General features: G+C 33.7%; 1 protein-coding gene across 1 annotated transcript in view; it reads right to left on the minus strand.

The window, feature by feature from the left end:
- Ythdc2 (YTH N6-methyladenosine RNA binding protein C2) overlaps positions 1-21,271 on the minus strand; it is an 80,972-nt gene that overhangs the window by 16,935 nt on the left and 42,766 nt on the right. Inside the window, 7 exon segments of the mRNA XM_077801286.1 lie at positions 102-211; positions 4,990-5,185; positions 5,507-5,712; positions 6,769-6,895; positions 9,650-9,922; positions 10,207-10,326; positions 11,805-11,910. Coding sequence (XP_077657412.1) covers positions 102-211; positions 4,990-5,185; positions 5,507-5,712; positions 6,769-6,895; positions 9,650-9,922; positions 10,207-10,326; positions 11,805-11,910 — 1,138 coding nt within the window.

Below are 21,271 nucleotides of genomic sequence, written 5' to 3' on the forward strand. Positions count from 1 at the left end.
GACTCAATATTAAAGTTTAAATTTTTATCATACTGTGGAGCAGAGTAGTTCACACTCACTGAATGAAAGAAAGTTTTATTACATATTAAAAAGCAACTTACCTCTGGCTCTAGTTTAAAATTGAGCCACTCATCAAGTTTTAAAGCCGCCAAATTAGCAGTAGTTCTATCTTCCACTTCACTGTCACTACTGTCATTGGGAATGCCATCCGCTGCTCCAACACATATTGAAAGAATAAATAATTTTTACCATCTTATATCACAGCAAAACAGTAAACAGAATAAATACTCTTTACGTGAACAAATCCTCCTGACATACTAACAATTTGTATGAGAACTTCTCCAAACCAAACAGATCATAAATTGAGTCACAATATTTGAAAAAAGAAAACAGGACATTTTAAAGATTAAAATTTCTAATCACAATGTAACAAGACAAAATTTAAAGACATAAACTTAAAAATTGAATCACAATTTTTAAATAACAACTGGATGAAGAAAGAACTATGAACATAAAACAGGTATGAAAAAATTATATATAAAAACTATAGAAGATAATCAAAGCAACTCATAAATTTACAGGGTTCAATTTTAGAAAAAGAAAAAAGAAAACTACATTGTAGAAAAACAGCATAAAACCCAAAGAAAAATGGAAAAGAAAAAGACTGATGCATTAGAAAGACAAAATAGTAGTAATAATTAAAATAATAGTTAAAATTTTACTCCAGTTATTTGAAAATATTAATGCACAACCCTCTGTAGATTTAATAAAGAAAGCATAAATCCTTCTAAAAACATCAGCAATGAGAAAAAATCATACAATACTAGATTATTCAATAATAACCTAAAAATATAGTATGCATAATTACAGATTTTAAATCTTCAAAGAAATTTATTATATTCTTTTTTAAAAACCACTAAAACCAAAGAACAAGAAATAGAAAAACCCAAACCTACTTGAGGAAAAATATTAAATATTCTTGAACACCAAGTATCAAACTCTCAAGGAAGCAAGTAATGACTAGTTCATTTAATGAGACAAATATGAACCTACCCCTAAAACCTGATAACACCTAAAACCTAAACATACCTGAATGTATAGAAGCACACACCACACAAACCCTATATATTTAACAATTTTAAATAAAATGCTAGAAAAATATTCATCAATGTAATAAAGTCTACTTAGTCCAAGGAAGGTTTATTTTCAGAAAAATAACAAATTCAATGAGAAAAACCTACATACCATATCAGCAGGCTAAACTAATTCTAACTCAAAAACTATTTTTAAAATTCAGCACATTTTGCTAGGCATAGTGGTGCACGCTTGATATCCCAGCAACTCTGAGAGGTTTGGGCAGAAAGAATGCAAGTTCGAGGCCAAGCTCAGCAACTTAATGAGGCCCTAAGTACCTCAGTGAGATGCTTTCTCAAAACAAAATAGAAAAAGGGCTGGGAATGTGCCTCAGTAGTAAAGTACCCCTGGGTTCAATCCCCAGTACCATCCCCCCTCAAAAAGGAAAAAAAAGGAGCATATTTTTATCAGAAAAAAAAAAGAATAATTCTACCCTAATTTAATAAAATACTATTAAAGCAAAACTCAACATTATAATCAATGGTACAAATTTAGAATTTGAACCTTTAAAATTCAATAACACAAAGTCAGTCATTAATATGGTTTTTCAAAGTCTGGAAAAGAAAGAAAAGAAAAAATATTGGTAACAAATGAATTACCAACCAAAGGGGATATAATTTAACAAACAGAAAATCCACTGGATTAATAAGAACTTTGTGAATAACAAAGCAAACAAAACATATTAATGTCAATAACAGTATTTCTATTAAGAAACATCATCGGGAAAATGACACAGAAACCTATTAGCCATAACAAAAAACACCAAAAAAACTTCAGAAATCTTTCCATCTCCTGAAAAAAGTTACCAAAAAAAAAAAAAAGATACTGCTAAGCTTAAAACAAGGTACAGATAAATAAAACACTCTCAACTTCCTGGAAACAAATACTAAATAAAAATCACAAAAGAATTGTTGCTTGCAGAAAGGAGCACAAGAAGATGACAAGCAAATATTCATTCAAAAAACAGCATAATTATAAAAGAATAAGCTTAATAATGAAAAGCAAAGAGTTACAGGTAGATCCTCTACTAATAGATACATAACTTACTAATAAGCAAAAATACTAAACAAAACATATAATGCACATGTTATTTATTTATATACAGAAATGTAAAAGAACAGGAACCTTAAAGATGCCAAATTTAATACACAATCATGCAAATAAAAGAATACATAAGGATACAAAAAGAAAAATAAGGATCCATAAGGATTATTCAATAAATGGCACAGATAAGGGGAAAGCACTGGGGCAGGGGGCTACATTTTAAACTACAATCAACCTGGTTAAAAAAATAGATCTTAAAATTCAAATTATAGAAAACAAAAACAAAACTTATTACTTCAATAGAGGAATAAAACTTTCTTAGCTTTGAAAGCAAACAGAAAAGACTGTTTAATCTGAATATAATAATTAAAATACAATATAGTAATATAAATTATATATACTATATATAGTAATCAAAACAAAAAAACATACATAAGGCTAAAATGTATACTAGACTGCATTAAATATAATAGAAAAAGGGCTAATGCCTTTAAAATCATAAAACTATGATTCAAATTTTTAAGAAAATATCGATATTCGATAAGTAAATGGACAAAAGGTAAAATACTCAATTAAAGGGAAATAAACTAATACATGGAGAATTGTTTCTTTTGGCAGAAATAGAATTAAAAGTAAAAACAAATCTTTAAATATTTCATTTTTAAAACAAGTATCCAAAGATGGCATAATTGCAAGAAAATTCACTTTTAATGGCCCTAATATGACTGATATAGTGGAAGAACCACAAATATTTATATGCTTTTACTAAGCAATTTCCACTTCAAAAAACTTTAACCCAAGGAAAATATTAAATGAATGAAAGTAGGATATACAGGTGAAGATATTAAAGTACCAATGCCTCCACTTTGTATACACTCTAATGAGTTACCTCCCATGCTATTCCTACTCTTTCCAAACTCAAACCATCCAATGAAAATGTTATTGTCAAAGTCAACAATAACTACCACACTGCCAAAAAAAAAAAAAAAGAAAAAAGAAAAGAAAAAGAAAAAACTTGAAATTTTCAGTCCATATCTTTTTCAATTTCTCAAAGTAACAGTCAACCACTCTTTTCTTCAAACATATTTACATCCATCACTGGGCCATTCTTTCTTCCTCTACTCTAATTTACACATTCTCTTCAGAAAATCCATTCTCACATCTTTAAATATCATTTACAACTTGATCACCTTCAAATTTGTATTATCTAGGCCCTTTTCCTGACGTCCAAGTAATTATATTCAATTGCCTTCTGAAGAAATTTCACTAAGGATGTTTTTTAGTCATCTCAAACTCAACATGTCTAAACAGAACTCTTGGCTTTTTCCCTACACAACCTGCTCCTCCCAGTTTTTTGAATCTCAAGTAAGTGGCATCTTTATTCAGCAAGCTACTATAGCCAAAGACCTAAGAGTTATACTTTGGTCTTCCATTTCTCTTATCAGCTACAATCAATCCAGCAGTTACTAGCATCTCCAAAATAATTCTGAATCTACTTTTCATATTAGTGGTCACCACCCTAGTTGCCAGCTATCATATGTCATAAGAACACTGCAAGGGGCTAGGGTGTGGCTCAGTGGTAGAGCGCTTGCCTTGCACACATGAGGCACTGGGTTTGATCCTCAGCACCACTATAAATAAACAAAATAAAGGTGTTGTGTCTATCTACAAATGTGTATACACACACACACACACACACACACACACACACACACACTGCAAGAGCCTCCTTCCCGCCTCCACTCTTCCATTATTAGCCCTTAAGCAACCCTTCCATTCAACCAAGATGATCTTTTAAGAAAAACTTATCATGTTACTCACTTTCTTACTTAAAATCTTTTAATGATTTCTCTTCCACTGACTACAAATCCATGCCTTCCTTTCAACATTATCTCACTGCCCTCTACCACTGATCACTGTGCCCCAATCACATAGTCTTTTTTTCAGTTCCTAGATCATTTTCTAGTGTAGAATCTTGAGTTTTCCATCTTCCTCTACCTGTAGGACATTTCTAGTTCTTCATATGGCTGGATGCTTCTCAAATATTAGGTCTCAGTTTAAATCTCATTTCCTCAAAGTAACTTACACAGGTTCCTTCTAAAGGAGGTCACCCCTAAAGCAGTCCTCTTTTTATTTCCCAGACAGCACCCTGAAGATTATCATTTACTGTCTGTCTGCCATGTCTACTGTTAAGTCTGGAGGACAGAACTATCTTGTTTTCTATTACAGCTTCACGATTAGCACAGTAACTGACAAATATTTACTGAATCACTATACATAAAAAGTTCAAAACCCTCAAAAGGCCCAATTGTAAATGAACCTTTTATATTCACTATGCAACTTCAATGAAATAAAATATTTTACAGCCATTAATATGAAATACTAAAAATGTGTTAAATATTCTATTTCAATAAAATAACAGAATACCAAAATAATAGTATGAGGAAATAAAATATATGAATAATTAGAAAAAATATAATATTAAGAAGCATTTATATAGATATAATGGGATTATTAGTAATTAGGCTTATTCTTTTTAAAATTACTTTGTTAAACTATCATTTAAATTCAAATGAAAAACAAGCTTCTTCCCATCAGCAACATTAATAAAAAACACACAAACTGATGTTAAGTTACTTCAGAAACACATTCAAGCATAATGTTATATTTTAGTATTTCCTAATTGTCTCACTATAGCAAAAGTGAGCTGCTTCTACTACATAAATTTTTGCAATTTCACAATTTTTATTTTAGTAAAAAAAAATCTTTCATTTGAAATATACATTTTTATTTCCTTCATAATACACTTACCTCTAAAGGATGAAGGTTCCTGAAGAGCATTACTTGCCAACCTAGCTGGTCCACAGAATACCAACACAGTGACAGGTGTCACTGCTGAACAACATCTAATATTAGCTATTCTATGAGCTCTAGTCATTTCATCATAAATAAGCCAATCTGTGGGCAGTGCCTGGATTGCTGCAGCTTGACCATCAGCTGGAGGAATCTATTTGGAAAGTAAACCAAAACACTGTTAATTGTATTATCTCTTAATTTACAGGGAATGCTTATAAATGTAAAAAATCCCTTCATGAAATAGATGTATGTTAGTGCTCAAGCAAAAATTAAAGCTACTCGTTGATCATGTAGTTTACATAAAAGTCCTTATTACTGTTCCAATTCTAAGATTCAATCAAAATTTTGTTGCAATGTTTATACATATATAACTACTTTCTTAAAGCAGGAGGGTATTTGGAGTATTTTTCACTAATTTTCAGTTACCTAAATTAGTTTAACTCAAGGCCTAAGAGCATTAAAAATGTTTTACCTTTTTATACTGAGGCTGACTGAGAACTGAAGTAGGATGAAATCGCACTTTTTTCTCCTTTGGCCCTGTCAATACTACATTCTCTCTGTCCACATGGACTAAATTAGGATACATGCCTGCCACCAAAGCAGCTTTAACAACAGCCCAGTTCTCAGAGTTTGTGTTAACATCTCGAATGTCACCACCACCTCGTGCTCTAACAAAACCTAGAAAGAGGAAAAACACCACATGAAATTTTTCTATGGTGCAAAAGATACTTGAAAATTTGTGGGTTTTTTTACATAAAATTATGCAGCTCATATAAATTTAATGGTATGCAAATAATACAATTAACAGAATCTGTTCTAGAAAGTCTAAAAATACAGAACCAATATAGAAAACTTCAGATCTTCTCAAGTTAGATTAAGCATAGTATTTACTGGGGCCTAAGGGATTTCTTAAACTGCACTATCTTGCAATAAAGTTCTCTATCAGCTGCTATTAGAAAAAACTAAGTTCACAGATGAAAACCCAAACTATTCTTCTGACTAGTATTAATGTTTTGGTTATGATAAACATTAATGTGGAGATGAAGTTAGGTAATTATACAGTATTCTAGATTGAACTTCAAAATTCTTCATATTTTCCCATCTCTCTCTCATATGTAATATTACCAACTCTAAATCCTTTGGTTCTTTTCTTATATTATTTGGGCACTTTGGCTAATTTGTGAATCTATTTTTTGACTATCACTTGCCTTCAATGTACTATGCTACTCAACAAAAAGAAAGAAAAAGGGAATTCAAAGAAACAATTCTAAAAGAAGATAGAAAAATTAGAATCTTTTTGAAAAAGATTCAAGTACCTTCAAGTGATTCCAATTATTTTGGTATTTCAAAAAAATAAAAAATAGCACTCATATTTTTATAATTTCTATTTCACAGATCTAAAATAATTATTTGTTAATAAAAATAAAAGAAAATATAACTACAAGATCTAAGTTGATATTTGCCAATAAATGTAAATTGCTCATTACTGACAGTATCAAAAGAATATTATTCTGTCTATATGTTTTTCAACTATAGTTTCTACAATATTTTTCATCAAAAAGCAAAAGTTGAGGTCAGGTAGAAATAAATCAACTCAGAAATATAAGATGTACAACATAATAATATCATAAAAATAATAGGAGCTGGCATTACTTAACACCAGAAATAAAATCATGTATGAGGTATGGGTGTGGTACTCTAAGCACTAAAATAGATTCTTTAGGGAAAACTTACCTGATGCTCTAAGCTGACCAAGCAACTGTGTTCTCATGCCTATAATTATTTCCATGGTAGCTTGTGAAAGAAAATTCTTCTCACAAAAGGCTCGCTCCCACCCATCACTTCGTGCTTTCTGCCAAGCCTATAAAAATGGAATGATTATATAACAAGACACATTTAACAATCATTTCTATTTTTTCCTTTCTTTTTTTTAAATAAATTTTTTATTGGTTCTTTTTAGTTATACATGACAAGCAAAATAAGGGGCTGGGGTAGATTAAAAAAAAGAATAGATAAGAGGAGTAAACAATATGGAACAAAAGGAAGGGAGGAAGGATTGGATAGGTAAAGTCCCTAGAATGAATCTGACCTAACTTTCCTATGTACATATATGAATATACCACAATGAATCTCACCATTATATACATCCACAAGACACTAATTATATATATATATATGTAGGTAAATAGCAGAAAGATCACTAGAGTGGAGGGAATTCAGCAGGGTGGGAGGAAAGGAAGGGAAGAAGAAATACTGGGCCATGAATTAGAACAAATTATATTCAATGCCTTTATAGTTATGCCATAGTAATCATTTCTTGATGAGGCAACAAAGTAATTTAAAACCACTACACTAATCACAAGGTCAATTCTTAGTTATTCTATAAAATCAAAGGCTTTGTTATCAAATAAAATTACCATTAATTTATACTCAAATGGTATTACTGCCATTAATTTATAAAATCCCAGTGAGAACTAAGTATCAAGTAACCTAAATGAGCAGCTTTATAAGAACATTTACCTTTTCAGATGCATTTGCTAACTTTATTTCACAAACATGTGAGAAGTTTTCAAGTAAACCACCATAATAATATTTTTAATGTCTAAGAATCTTGCCATTCTGATGCTCAAAAAATAACCTGCATATCAATCTCCTAATCTGTCTAAGACTGGTAAATGGGATTTCTAAAACTCATCTATTTATAGTATAAAAAAGCTACCCTTTGAAAATGAGTTCTCTTGCCCCAGAAAAAAAAATATATACACACACACACACACACACACACACACACACACACACATATATATATAAAATGGACTATTACTCAGCATTAATAGAAAATAAAATTATGGCATTTGCAGGTAAATGGGGAAGTTGGAGAATATCATGCTATGCAAAGTAAGCCAATCCCAAGAAACCAAAGACCAAATGTTCTTTCTGATAAGTGGATGCTGATCCATACTGGGAAGTGTGGGGCACATGGGAAAAATGGAGGAGGAACTGTGATTGAGTAAAGGGAAGGGAGACAAGGAGAGGCAACATGGTGGCAGAAAAGACTTGGAATGAGAGGGACATCATTTCCCTAGGTACATGTATGACTGCACAAAAGGTGTGATGCTAAATTATGTACAACCAGAAAAATGAAAAGTTGTGCTGCAATTGTGTGCAATTAATCAAATGCATTCTGCTGTCATATATACCTAATTAGAATTAATTAGCTAATTAAAAAAGAAAAACTTGGCTATAAACTACACTAGCTATGTAATTTAGGACAGGTTAATAACCTTCTTTTAGACTTTGCTTTCTTATATGTAAAATAAGGGTAATATTTCTGACCTTGCCAAAACTATAGAATAGTTTGGAGATGATGTGTACAAAAAAATGACAGCAAATTATCAGCACATATTAGGTGCTTATTAATGGCAATTCAGACACTAAATTATATTAGCCTACATATGATTATTGCCCTATGATTATCTTTCATAAAAATGTGTATTTATAGCCTACATTCAAGAGAACTTAAAGAAGATGTCTTCTTTTCAAGTAATAACACACTCTTTCCCACATATCTGAATTTCCATGTTATTTTCTCAATTTCTCATATTATCTTAAAAGATTTTAAATGATATTGGAATTTTTTTTAGGGAATTAAATTCTTGGCAAAGTATCTTGAGCACACAAGTAAAAGATGCACTCTTAAAATATCCAATAAATTGATATTAAACCCTGAAAATTTTCTCATAAGCACTGTTCTATATACTTTAATAGACAATGTTTCTTAACTAAAAATTTAGAGTATTTCTTGCGCAAGACGTGACTGAAAGAAACTTAATATCAAAAAAATACACATACTTATACATACGTATAATATTCCTAACAAGGAAAAAATGATGGGAAAAAAAAAAAAAGAGCAACCAGGCTAGGATTGTGGCTCAGTGGTATAGCACTTGTCTAGCGTGTATGAAGCACTGGGTTCAATACTCAGCACCACATTAAAATAAATAAATGAATAAAAATAAAGGTATTGTGTCCATCTACAACTAAAAACAATCTTTTAAAAAATCATGATAATTTTTTTTTAAATATTTATTTTAATTTTTTAGTTTTCGGCGGACACAACATCTTTCTTTGTATGTGGTGCTGAGGATCGATCCCGGGCCACACGCATACCAGGCGAGCGCGCTACCACTTGAGCCACATTCCCCAGCCCAAATCATGATAATTTTAACATATTAACAGCAAGAAGATATTTTTCTGGGCTTTTCAGCTTGGTATGTAAATAAAGTTCCTATAAATCAAAAGAATAAGTAATTATGAAAAATTAAAAAGAAAAAAATATTGACTTATTTTTAAACAAATCATGGGAACTATAGTTCCAAACACAGACTAGAAGAGTCTCAGGTTAGAATGACTAGTAGAAAGAACCATCTCTCTCTATGAAAGGTAGGCTCACACTTCATTCTAGATGTCAGAACCTTAACAAACACACCAAAATTACCAAAAATCTGTGATGTAGAAAATGAAACAAAATTAATGGGATTATTATTATTAATTGCTATACTTGCTCCAGAAATGCATTTACAGCATTTTCAGAAATAAACAACAGTACAGGTACCTGGAATGCTCTGAGAAGTGCCATATGGTCACTGAAAGTTCCTGCAGTGAAACGTTTCCTGCAAAGCATAGCTGCACGCTTTTGAGAGGCCTGGGTAGGCAGTACAAAAGGATCTCGATAGGCCAGTGTGCAGGCAATTGTAAGGATAGGGTCCAGACACTTTAAAACAACAGCACACAGGACCATTTTACCAAGATGTGGTTCCACTGGCAAGTCAGCCAAATGATATCCAAGTTCAGTCAGATCTTCCCATGCATCCATTGCATCTATTGTCTAAACAAAGGAGAAAGAGAAGAATTTGGCATGTCCCAAAACTGTTTAACTCAAAAACCCAAACAATATAAATTTTCTTAAGCTACCAAAACTAATAAAAATATATTTTGCTTCAAATATATATTTAAAAATACCTATAATTTTGTCAACTATTAATTATAAGAGTATGGTTCAAAGTACATGATAATCTATAATAAGATAACTATTTAGTTGAGACATGTTCTCATTTAGTTTAAATTTCAAGTAAGAAAAATCAGGTAAAATAAAACTATTAAGACACCAACCTTAAGCATTTGTACAGCATTTCTTACAATTAAAGCTGGTGGAGGTTCAGGAGCTTTCATAAGGAAATCAGCAATGGTACAATTAACTGGGGCTAACAGCTTGGTATGTAAACAAAGTTCCTATAAATCAAAAGAATAAGAAATTATGAAAAAATTAAAAAGAAAAAAAAAACACTGACTTATTTTTAAAGAAATCATGGGAACTATAGTTCCCAAACACAGACTAGAAGAGTCTCAGGTTAGAATGATTAGTAGAGAGAACCACCTCTTTCTATGAAAGGCAGGCTCACACTTCATTCTAGATGTCAGAACCTTAATAAACACACTCAAATCAACTCACACCAAAATTACCATTGCTTGCTCTGGTAATGTCTCCTCACATAATTTTCAAACATAACACGTAAGAGTCATTACCCAAAAAATAAAATTTTTCTCCCCTCTTTATGCTTACTACATTCCACAATCTTTTATGCAATCAACAAATATTTAGGTGCTTTCTAGATACAAGGTACTACTATGCAGCAGGTTGGAGAAAAAGAAGACAAGTGTCTACTCTCATGGAATATACACCGATCCTGAATAACTAATTATTTAATTAATTATTTGATCACAATTGTAGCAAATGCTCCAAAGGGTACAGGGGGCCAAAGAGATAAAATGACATTTAATCAGGTTCAAGAGCGAGCAAGAGAGGGAGGCCATGGAGAAGTCAAAGACAGTTTCCCAGAGGAAATGACACTTAAACTAAGACGTAAAAACTGAGTAGGAGTTTATCATAAAAGAAATAAGGGGTAAGAATTTATGGTGAGGGGACAGCAAATGTTAAGGTCCTAAAATAAAAACAAATAGAATGTATTTGAGAAACTAAAACTTACAAGTATGAGGAGAGACAGGCAGAATAGCAAGAAATAAAATTATAGTCGTAGACAGGAACAGGTTATTTAGGATCTTGCTAAGAATTTTTTATCTATCCTTGCACAACAGAAAATCACACATAGGCATTGGGAAATGGGAAATCATCTTAGACATATGAATGCCAAAAATATGGTTCTACATCTAATAAAGGTTTGGAAACCATTATCTAGCCTAATTCACTAGAAATTCAAGTTAATGTACTTCTGATAGTTTTCCCTAGAAGCTACCCAGTGTATGGTTGTTCTGCGAAGTTAGAAAACTGTAAGAGAAGCAAATAATAAAGTCCAGGAAATCAGTTTCAAAATTACCAATGTAATCTCAGCATCTTACACAATTTTGATATTATATTTTGGATCTTAATTTGTTGTCTAATTCTACTGGGAATTCTAAAAGTGAACAACACTATGTAGTCAAGATAAGTAAAACGCTAAGTACACACCACACACAAATATGCTTATAAACTCACCCATAAACACACTGAAACAATTCTTTAAAATTTCAAAGAATTGTGAATTGTTTTCTTACATAAAATAAATTTTGTTATAGATATATCCATCCTTCAGAAGATATTTTAAATTTTTACTTCATAAACTAAATTTTTGAAAGTCAAATTAGTAGAAGTTGGCCCCTCTCCTCCTTCACCCCCTAAAAAAAAGGCCTTTTAAGATTAAACAAATTTCTACCTGTAATGGCATTCTCAAAAGTTCTGGAGTCTGAAATTCCAACATATTTTGGAATCGGAGTCTACTAAACAGACGGAAACAAATTCCAGGTCTACATCGGCCGGCTCTTAAAAACAAAATACAAAATTAAGAATAAAGCAAGCAGTAAAGATTATAACAAATAAACTGTAAAAGCAATGGTGAGCTAGGAAACAGAAAAATAAACCAGGATTAAGACATCCTTACTCATCCTCTATAAATCCTTTTAGAAGGCATTTCGCTTACCTTGGACTCAACTATTTCATTTATTGAGGGAGATTTATAAATGACACCTACCTGATATACTTGCTAGGGTAATGATAAAAATCAAAAGAAATAATAAGCTTCTGAAAGCAAGTAAAAGTCACAGCATAAATAAATGGTAACTTAAATTTAATCAGTTTTACTGAAGTGTTATCAAGCATTGTGTTCGGGGCCCCTTATTAGACTTGTATGAATTATGTACTACACAATTCCAAAGAATTACTATTTATTTATCATAGAGACTATAATTTTCTAGGAAATAGCAGAAAAATATCAAAAGGAAAAGTAGTCTCTTCTCAGTCACTACGTTAGTTATCTTTTTATCACTGTGAACAAAATACTTGACAAGAGTAACTTAGAGGAAGAAAAAGTTTATTTGGGCCCATGATTTCAGAAATCTCAATCCATGGTCAGACAAATCACTGCTCTGTGCCTGAGGAGAGGAAGGCCATGGTGGAGGAAAGTTTCTCAGATCATGGCAACCAGGAAACAAAGAAAGAGCAAAAAATTAAGCAATTTTAATATCATATGACCTTTATCTATAAGGTTTATTCATCACTGTATTACTAACATTTACACAATGAAGGATTCAATAAATATCTCTTGAAACATAACCATGAAAATGTCTATGATTTCTTTTACTTCCAGTTATGTACAATTAACAGTATATAAACCCTAGCTAAATACAAAAAGCCACACTTTGTCTTAAGAGAACACCTGAGGGGAGGTTTCAAGATGGCAGAATACAAAATGTCACTTTCCTGGCTGTTCTATGGCAAGAAACCAAGAAAGCAGACAGGCAGTTTCTCAGCAAGGTAGGTGAACAAAAAAGGGGAAAGGGAGCTTTACTGGAATTTAATACTGGACATTCAAAGCAGATCAGGAAATCAGGAGGTTGGATATAACAAAACTAGGAAGAAATCCCCAGCGCCACAGCACAAGCATCAGCCATAGTGGTTCCTCTGTGAACACAGAGGAGAGATAAGGGAATTAGAGAAACCCACATTTTTAGGAGGCCTGAGGCGTGTATGAGTATAGAGATTTTAAAGATCAAAGACCCTGCCCAACAAAACTGAAAGGTGTGCTGCACAATATCCTTGTGTGGGAAAGAAACCCCATCTTTTCTGGCTGCATGAAGAGGACAGCGGAAGGAATCATTTTATAGCTGCAGCGTGTGGGCCTGCAGGTGAGAGAGCCAATTGCTGGAAAACCCAAGTGTGGCCCAAAATATAGGCCTGGCAAACCCATATTACACAACATAGGGTGTGCTTAAGTGACCAGGAGAAAATCAAAAGTGGAGAGAGGATTATACAGGGGGCAACTGGTAGTGAAAACGCAACTGGATTTACCCTCTCTCCCTCCAATCTGGCTTCTTGCAGGACTGGCTGGGAGAGAAGTACCTGTCTGGGAATTTGAAAGGGCAGGGGTAGGAAAGATTGAGTTTGGAGGCTGAACCTGAGACCAGGAAAGGTGAGGTCCACAGGTGAGGTAGTGAACTAATAATTGGCTCATCCACCACATGAGTGAAACCCAGGGGAGCCCCCTGGGGTGTAGTCTTTCACCCTGGACTGGCAACTGCTAGGCCCTGGAGGTGTGCTGATTTAAAATCTCCAGACCAACTGGAATTCAATGAAGAACTGGAGCCTACCTAAGCCTAAACTTGCCTCCTGGAGTTCCACCTACCAAATTACCTCGATCATTCCAGCAATCCACACAGAGCAGCATCACGCTCCAGACAACACCACCTAACACTGCTGAGAAGGGAAGCCGAGAATCTTTTCAATTCCAAAAGAAATAATTCTTTAACTTTTCATCAATATTTTTTCTTTTCTATGTTTAATTGTGACCTTAAAGGTTCATGGACATTATACATATTCATATTTGTTTTTTTTCTCATTTCTACCATTTTTTTTTAAGAAGGCACTTTTATTTTTATTTTTTTAATAGAGAGAATTTTTATTTATTTTTTAGTTTTTGGCGGACACAACACCTTTGTTTGTATGTGGTGCTGAGGATCGAACCCGGACCGCACGCATGCCAGGCGAGCGCGCTACCACTTGAGCCACATCCCCAGCCCCTCATTTCTACCATTTTTGAAGCCAGTTGTTTATCATGGGTCTCATTTTTTAAAACTAGGATGTCTAGTTAGTATATTTCAGTTTTGTTTTGTATTCTTTTAATTTTTAAAAATTTACTTTATGTATATTTTTTCTATCACCTGAGTCCTTTGATTCTCTATTTTCTTCCACTAACAGCCAATCTCTATTGTTCTTTCACTCTTCCATTAATTTTTTACTTTTATCTTCTCTCCTCCTTCTTCATAATCCTATATTACAACCCATATCACTTCTGTTCTCTCCCTGTTCACCATTTGAAATTATAAACACTTTTGCAAACATACTGTTTTTATTGTAGGCAATAACTGATCATTTCCGTTTGTTGTGACAATTAACATTGTAAGCAGCATAGCAGGAAATACTTGGTTAAATTCTGTATACTGTTTGCACTGGTAGTTGTTAATATTTGTTTCCCCATAAATGGTGAGGTACTGAAACTTTCACGGACACTCTAAGTCCACAGGGTAGAAGCTCTACTCCCTCAGATTCATACTGTTAGATGGGCAGAAACACAAACAATATGAAAAGGCAAGGGAACAAATCACCCCAAACAAACCAAGATACTCCAATAACAGAATCCATCGATACCACAGTGGAAGAAATGTCAAAGAAGGAGTTTAGAATGTATATAAACTGATCTGTGAAGTAAGGATGATATAACAAATGAAAGCACAGAGAAAATACAAGAAATGAAAGATCATTTAAAAAAATAAAGGGACAGAAATTTTTGAAGAAAAACCAAGCAGGAAATCCTCAAAATGAAGGAATCAGAAAACCAAATTAAAACTTCAATGGAAAGTATTACCAACAAACTAGATCACTTGGAAAAAAGTTTTAGGCAATGAAGACAATATATATAATCTTGAAAACAAAGTTGACAGTGGAGAAAAGAGATTAAGAGACCATGAACAGAATGTCCAAAAAATATGGGATAACCTAAAAAGACCAAATTTAAGATTTGTCAGGACAGACGAAGGCACAAGAGATACAAACTAAAGGAATGTACTATCTTTTCAATGAAGTAATATTAGAAAATTTCCCAAACCTAAAGAATGAAATGGAAAATCAAATTCAGGAGGCTTACAAATATACAAACTTGCAACAGACTCATAACCAAGACACACTGTTATGAAAATGCCTAACATACAGAATAGGGATAGAATTTTAAAGGCTGCCAGAGAAAAATGAAAAATCATGCTTAGAGGGAAACCAATCCAGACCTCAGCTGACCTCTCAACCCAGACACTCAAAGCTAGAAGGTCTTGGAATAATATATTCCAAGCTCTAAAACAAAGTAGATGCCAGCCAAGAATATACTACACTCAGCAAAATTAAGCTTCATAAATGACAATGAAATAAAAACCTTCTGCCAGGTGCATTGGCATAGGCCTGTAATCCCAGCAGATTGGGAGGCTGAGGAAGAAGGACTGAGAGTTCAAAGCCAGCCTCAGTTAAAGCAAGTTGTAAGTAACTGAGACCCTGTGACTAAATAAAACACAAAATGCAGCTGGGGATCTGGCTCAGGGATCGAGTGCTCCTCAGTTCAATCCCCAGTACAAAAATAAATAAATAAATATGAATAAAAAAAATTAAAACTTTCCATGACAAACAACAGTTTAAAAAAAATAACAGAAAGTCTGCACTACCAAACATACTCAATGAGCTATTTTGGAAGAAGAAATAAAAAATAAAACTGAAAAACAGCAAAGGGAGGAACTTAGCCAACCAAAGGAAAAACTAATAGCCAACCAAAGGAAAAACTAATCAAATTAAAAAACAGAAGTTAATCAAAATGACATGGAATAAAAATCATTTCTCAATAATAAAATCGACTGCAAATAGCCTAAACTCATTGATCAAAAGACACAGACTGGTGGACTGGATTAAAAAACAAGACTCAACAATATGCAGTCTCCAGGAGACAGACATCATCAGCAAAGATATGTACAGACTAAAAGTAAAAGGATGGGAAAAAACATAAATTCACATGGATTTCACAAACAAGCAGATAAAGTGGACATCTTACCAGATAAAGTGGACATCAAGCCAAAGTTAATCAGAAGGGACAAAGAAGGACATTTCATAGTACTTAGGGGAACTATACATCAACAAGACATAACAATTGTAAATATTTATGTCCCAAACAATGGAGCATACATAAATCAAACAAACCCTTCTCCATTTCAAGAAGCAAATAGACCCCAGCAGCCTAGGAAGCTGGGGCAGGAGGATCACAAGTTCAAAACCAGCCTCAGCAAAAGCAAGGTGCTAAGCAGCTCAAGTGGGACCGTGTCTCTAAATAAAATACAAAATAGGCATGGGGATGTGGCTCAGTGATCAAGTGCCCCCAAGTTCAATCCCAGTACCCGGCTCCCCCAAAAACAGAAGTAGCAAATAGACGACAACACAGTAATACTGTGTGACTTCAACACACCTCTCTCACCACAGATCATCCAAACAAAAGCTAAATAAAGAAGCTACAAAACTAAAACACATAATTAATAATTTAGACTTAACAGACATATAAACAATATTTATGCATCAATGACTGAATACACTTTCTTTTCAGCAGCACATGGATTCTTCTCTAAAATAGACCATATATTAGACCACAAAGAAACTCTTAGCAAATACAAAAAAACAGAGATAATACCTTGCATTCTATCAGATCAAAATGGAATGAAATTAGAAATCAATGATAAAATTTTAAAAATAGAAGTTACTCTAATACCTGGAGACTAAGTAATATGCTATTGAATGACCAATGTTTAGCAGAAGAAACCAGGGATGAAATAAAAAAATACTTAAGAGGGAAACAAGAATAGCAACACAATATACCAAAATCTCTTGAGACACTATGAAGGCGATTTTAAGAGGAATGTTCATTGCACTGAGCTCATTTATTAAAAGAATAGAAAGTTGGGTTGGGGTTGTAGCTTAGTGGTAGAGTGCTCACCTACGATGTGTGAGGCACTGGGTTCAATTCTAACATCACATAAAAATAAATAAATAAAATAAGGTCATTGTGTCCATCAACAACTAAGAAAAAAAAAAAAAGGAATAGAAAGTTGATGAATAAATGACCTAACATTACATCTCAAAGCCCTAGAAAAAAAGAACAAATCAATACCAAAAGCAGAAGACAGGAAATCGCTGAAATCAACAAAATTGAAACAAAAGAAACAATTCAAAAATTTGACAAAACAAAAAATTGGTTCTTTGAAGAAATAAATAAAAATGATTAAACCCTTAGCCAAGCTAACAGAGAAAGAGAAAAACCAAATTACAAAAATTCATGACAAAAAAAGGATGTATCACAACAGAAATTAATGAAATATAATCATCAGAAACTATTTTAAAAATTTATACTGTAATAAAATAGAAAAATTTGAAGACATTGACAAATTTCTAGAGACATATAACCTACCCAAATTGAATCAGGAGGACACAGAAAATGTAAACAGATCAATTTCAAGCAATGAAATTGAAGATGCCATCAAAAGACTACCAACAAAGAAAACCAAGGACCAGATGGATTCTCAGCCAAGTTTTACCACACCTTTAAAGAAGAACTAACACTAATCCTCTTCAAACTATTCCATGAAATAGGAGGGAATCCTTCCAAAACTCATTGTATGAAGCTAGTATCACCCTGATACCAAATCAGACACACAAATGAAAGAAAACTTCAGACAAATATCCCTGATAAACATAGATGCAAAAATTCTCAAGAAAATTCTGACAATTCATATACAAAAACATATTAAAAAGATAGTACACCACGATCAAGTGGGGCTCATCCCAGGGATGCAAGGTTGGTTCAAGATACAGAAATCAATGAATATAATTCATCACCTCAATAGACATAAAGGTAAGAATTGCATGATTATCTCTATAGATGCAGAAAAGCATGACAAAATATAGCATCCATTCATGTTCAAAATACTAAAAAAACTAGGGATAGTAGAAACATACCTTAACATTGTAAAAGCAATATATGTTAAAATTAAAGGCAATATCATTCTAAATTGAGAAAAATCGAAAGCATTCCCTTTAAAAAACTGGAACAAGACAGGGATGCCCTCTTTCACCACTTCTATTCAACATTGTTCTTGAAACTCTAGCCAGAGCAATTAGACAGAAGAAAGAAATTAAAGGAACATGAATAGGAAAAGAAAACTCATACTACCCCTATCTGCCAATGATATGATTCTATATTTAGAAGATCCAAATATTCCACCAGAAAATGTCTAGAATTCATAAATAAATTCAGCAAAATAGAAAGATACAAAATTAACACCCATAAATCAAACTCGTTCCTATGCAACAGTGATAAACCAACTGAAAGAGAAATTAAGAAAACCACTCCATTTACATAGCCTAAAAAACAATAAATATTTGGAAATCAATCTAACAAAAGAGGTGAAAGACATCTGCAATGAAAATTATAGAATACTAAATAAAGAAATTGAAGAATACCTTAGAAGATGGAAAGATTCCCAATGTTCTTGGATAGAATTAATATTGTCAAAATGGCCATAATACCAAAAGCAGTATACATATTTAATACAATTCCTATTAAAATTCCAAAGACATTCTTCATAGAAATAGAAAAGCAGTTATGAAATTCATTTGGAAAAATAATAGGCCCAGAATAGTCAAAGCAATTCTCAGAGAGAAAAGTAAAGCAGTAGGCATCACAATACCAGACCTTAAATTATATTATATAGTTACACTAACAAAAACAGCATGTTATTGCCACAAAAAAAGACATGAATACCAATGGTGGAGGACACAGAAAAAAACCCACATAAATACAGTTATTCATACTAGACAAAGGCGCCATTTTTCTCATTGGAGAAAAAATAGCCTCTTCAACAAATGGTGCTAGGAAAACTGGAAATCCGTGTGTAGCAAAATGAAATTAAACATTTATCTCTCACCCTGAACAAAATTCAACTCTAAGATGATCAAGGACCAGAGACTCTGCACCTACTAGAATCAAATATAGGCCCAAGTCTCCATCAAGTCGGCTAAGGAAATGAATTCCTCAACAAGACTCTGAAAGTACAAGAAGTAAAATCAAGGATCAATAAATGAAATGGTATCAAACCAAAAAACTTCTTCACAGCCAAAGAAACAATCAATAATGTGAAGAGCCTACAGAATGCCACATACACCTCAGATAGAGCATTAATATGCAGGACATGAGATCCACTCACACTGACTTCTGTGGGACCAGGCTCACAGCAGGCCTGGTCCATCCCTTCCTCAGCAGGGCAGACACTCTTCAGAGCCCAGACTCTGGTGCAGGACTGCCCCTTCTAACTAGTGGAGTACTACGGGAGCCAAGATCCAGCCCAGACTGCCCACACCAGCCCATGTGGGATTCAGGCTCTCCATAGGCCAGTTCACCCCCCAACACTCCCCCCTCGTGGTTCACCCCTCCCCCAGCAGGGGAGACACAAAGCCTAGTCTTTGGCACAAGGCAACCAGCAGACCACGGCAGGAGGTCAAGTCTAGTGGCCAGATCCATCCACACTGGCCTCTGGGGGACCCAGGTACACAGCAGGCCAGATCCATCCCTCCCCAGGCAGGGCAGACACTGCCAAAGCCCAGCCTTTGGCACAAGACCACCCCTTCTGACTGGCAGACTACCATGGGAGGTCAAGCCCATTAGCCCAGCTCCACCCACTCCAAGTTACACAGGACCCAGATCCAGGATGCAATAACATTCATTGAGGGACACCAGTAGGGTCTGGAAGCCCAACATCAAGGTGAGGTACAGACAATTTGCATGGGTACTACAATAATATAGGGAAGAAACTGTAATATCTCAGATCCACACTGCAAGAAAGGAAGACACATAAGACAACATGAAAAAAAAAAAAGGGAGGAAATTGCCCCAAACAAACCAGGACACTATAATAACAGAACCCAGGGACATCGAAGTTGATGAAATGTCAGAGAAGGAGTTCAGAAGGTTCATAATTAAAATGATCTGTGAATTAAAGTCTGACCTAAATGAGCAAATACAGGCAAAAATTGATCACTCCAACAATGAGATAAGAGAGCAAACACAGGTAGCAAAAGATTACTTCAAGAGAGAGAGAGACTCTGAAAAACAATCAGAAATCTTGAAATGAAGGATACAATAAATCAAATAAAAAACTCAATAGAAAGCATAACAAACAGGCTAGATCACTTGGAAGAAAGAATGTCAGATAATGAAGACAAATTATACAATCTGGAAAATAAAGTTGATCATACAATGAAGAAAATTAGAAACCATGAACAGAACATCCAAGAATTATGGGGCAACATCAAAAGACCAAATCTAAGAGTTACGGGGATAGAAGAAGGCACAGAATTTCAAACCAAAGGAATGCACAATCTCTTCAATGAGATAATATCAGAAAATTTCCCAAGCATGAAGAGTGAATTGGAAAACTATACAAGAGGCTTACAGGACACCAAATGTACAAAATTACAACAGATATACACCAAGGCACATTATAATAAAAATACCTAGCATACAGAATAAGGATAGAAACTTAAAAGCTGCAAAAAAGAAGCACTGGATCATATATAGGGGGAGATCAATTTGTATTTCAGCAGATTTTTCAACCCAGACCCTCAAAGCCAGGAGATTGTGAAACAACATATACCAAGCCCTGAAAGAAAATGGATGCCAACCAAGAATATTATAACTAGCAAAAGTAAGCTTTAGATTTGAGGATAAAATAAAAACCTTCCATGATAAGCAAAAAGTTAAAAGAATTTACAACTAGAAAGCCAGCACTACAGAACATCCTCAGCAAAGTATTCCAAGAAAAGGAAAGGAGAAACAATGATGAAAATCAGCAGAGGGAGGGATTACAAAATCTAATCAGAGGAGAAATCAAGTCACACTAAATACCAAAAATAAACAAAAATGGCTGGGAATACAAATCATGTCTCAATAATAACTCTGAATGTTGATAGGCTAAACCCACCAATCAAAAGACATAGACTAGCAGATTGGATTAAAAAAAAAAGACCCAACAATATGCTACCTCCAAGAGACTC

Source organism: Urocitellus parryii, chromosome 1 (assembly GCF_045843805.1).
Source record: "Urocitellus parryii isolate mUroPar1 chromosome 1, mUroPar1.hap1, whole genome shotgun sequence".
NCBI classification, from domain to species: Eukaryota; Metazoa; Chordata; class Mammalia; order Rodentia; family Sciuridae; genus Urocitellus; species Urocitellus parryii.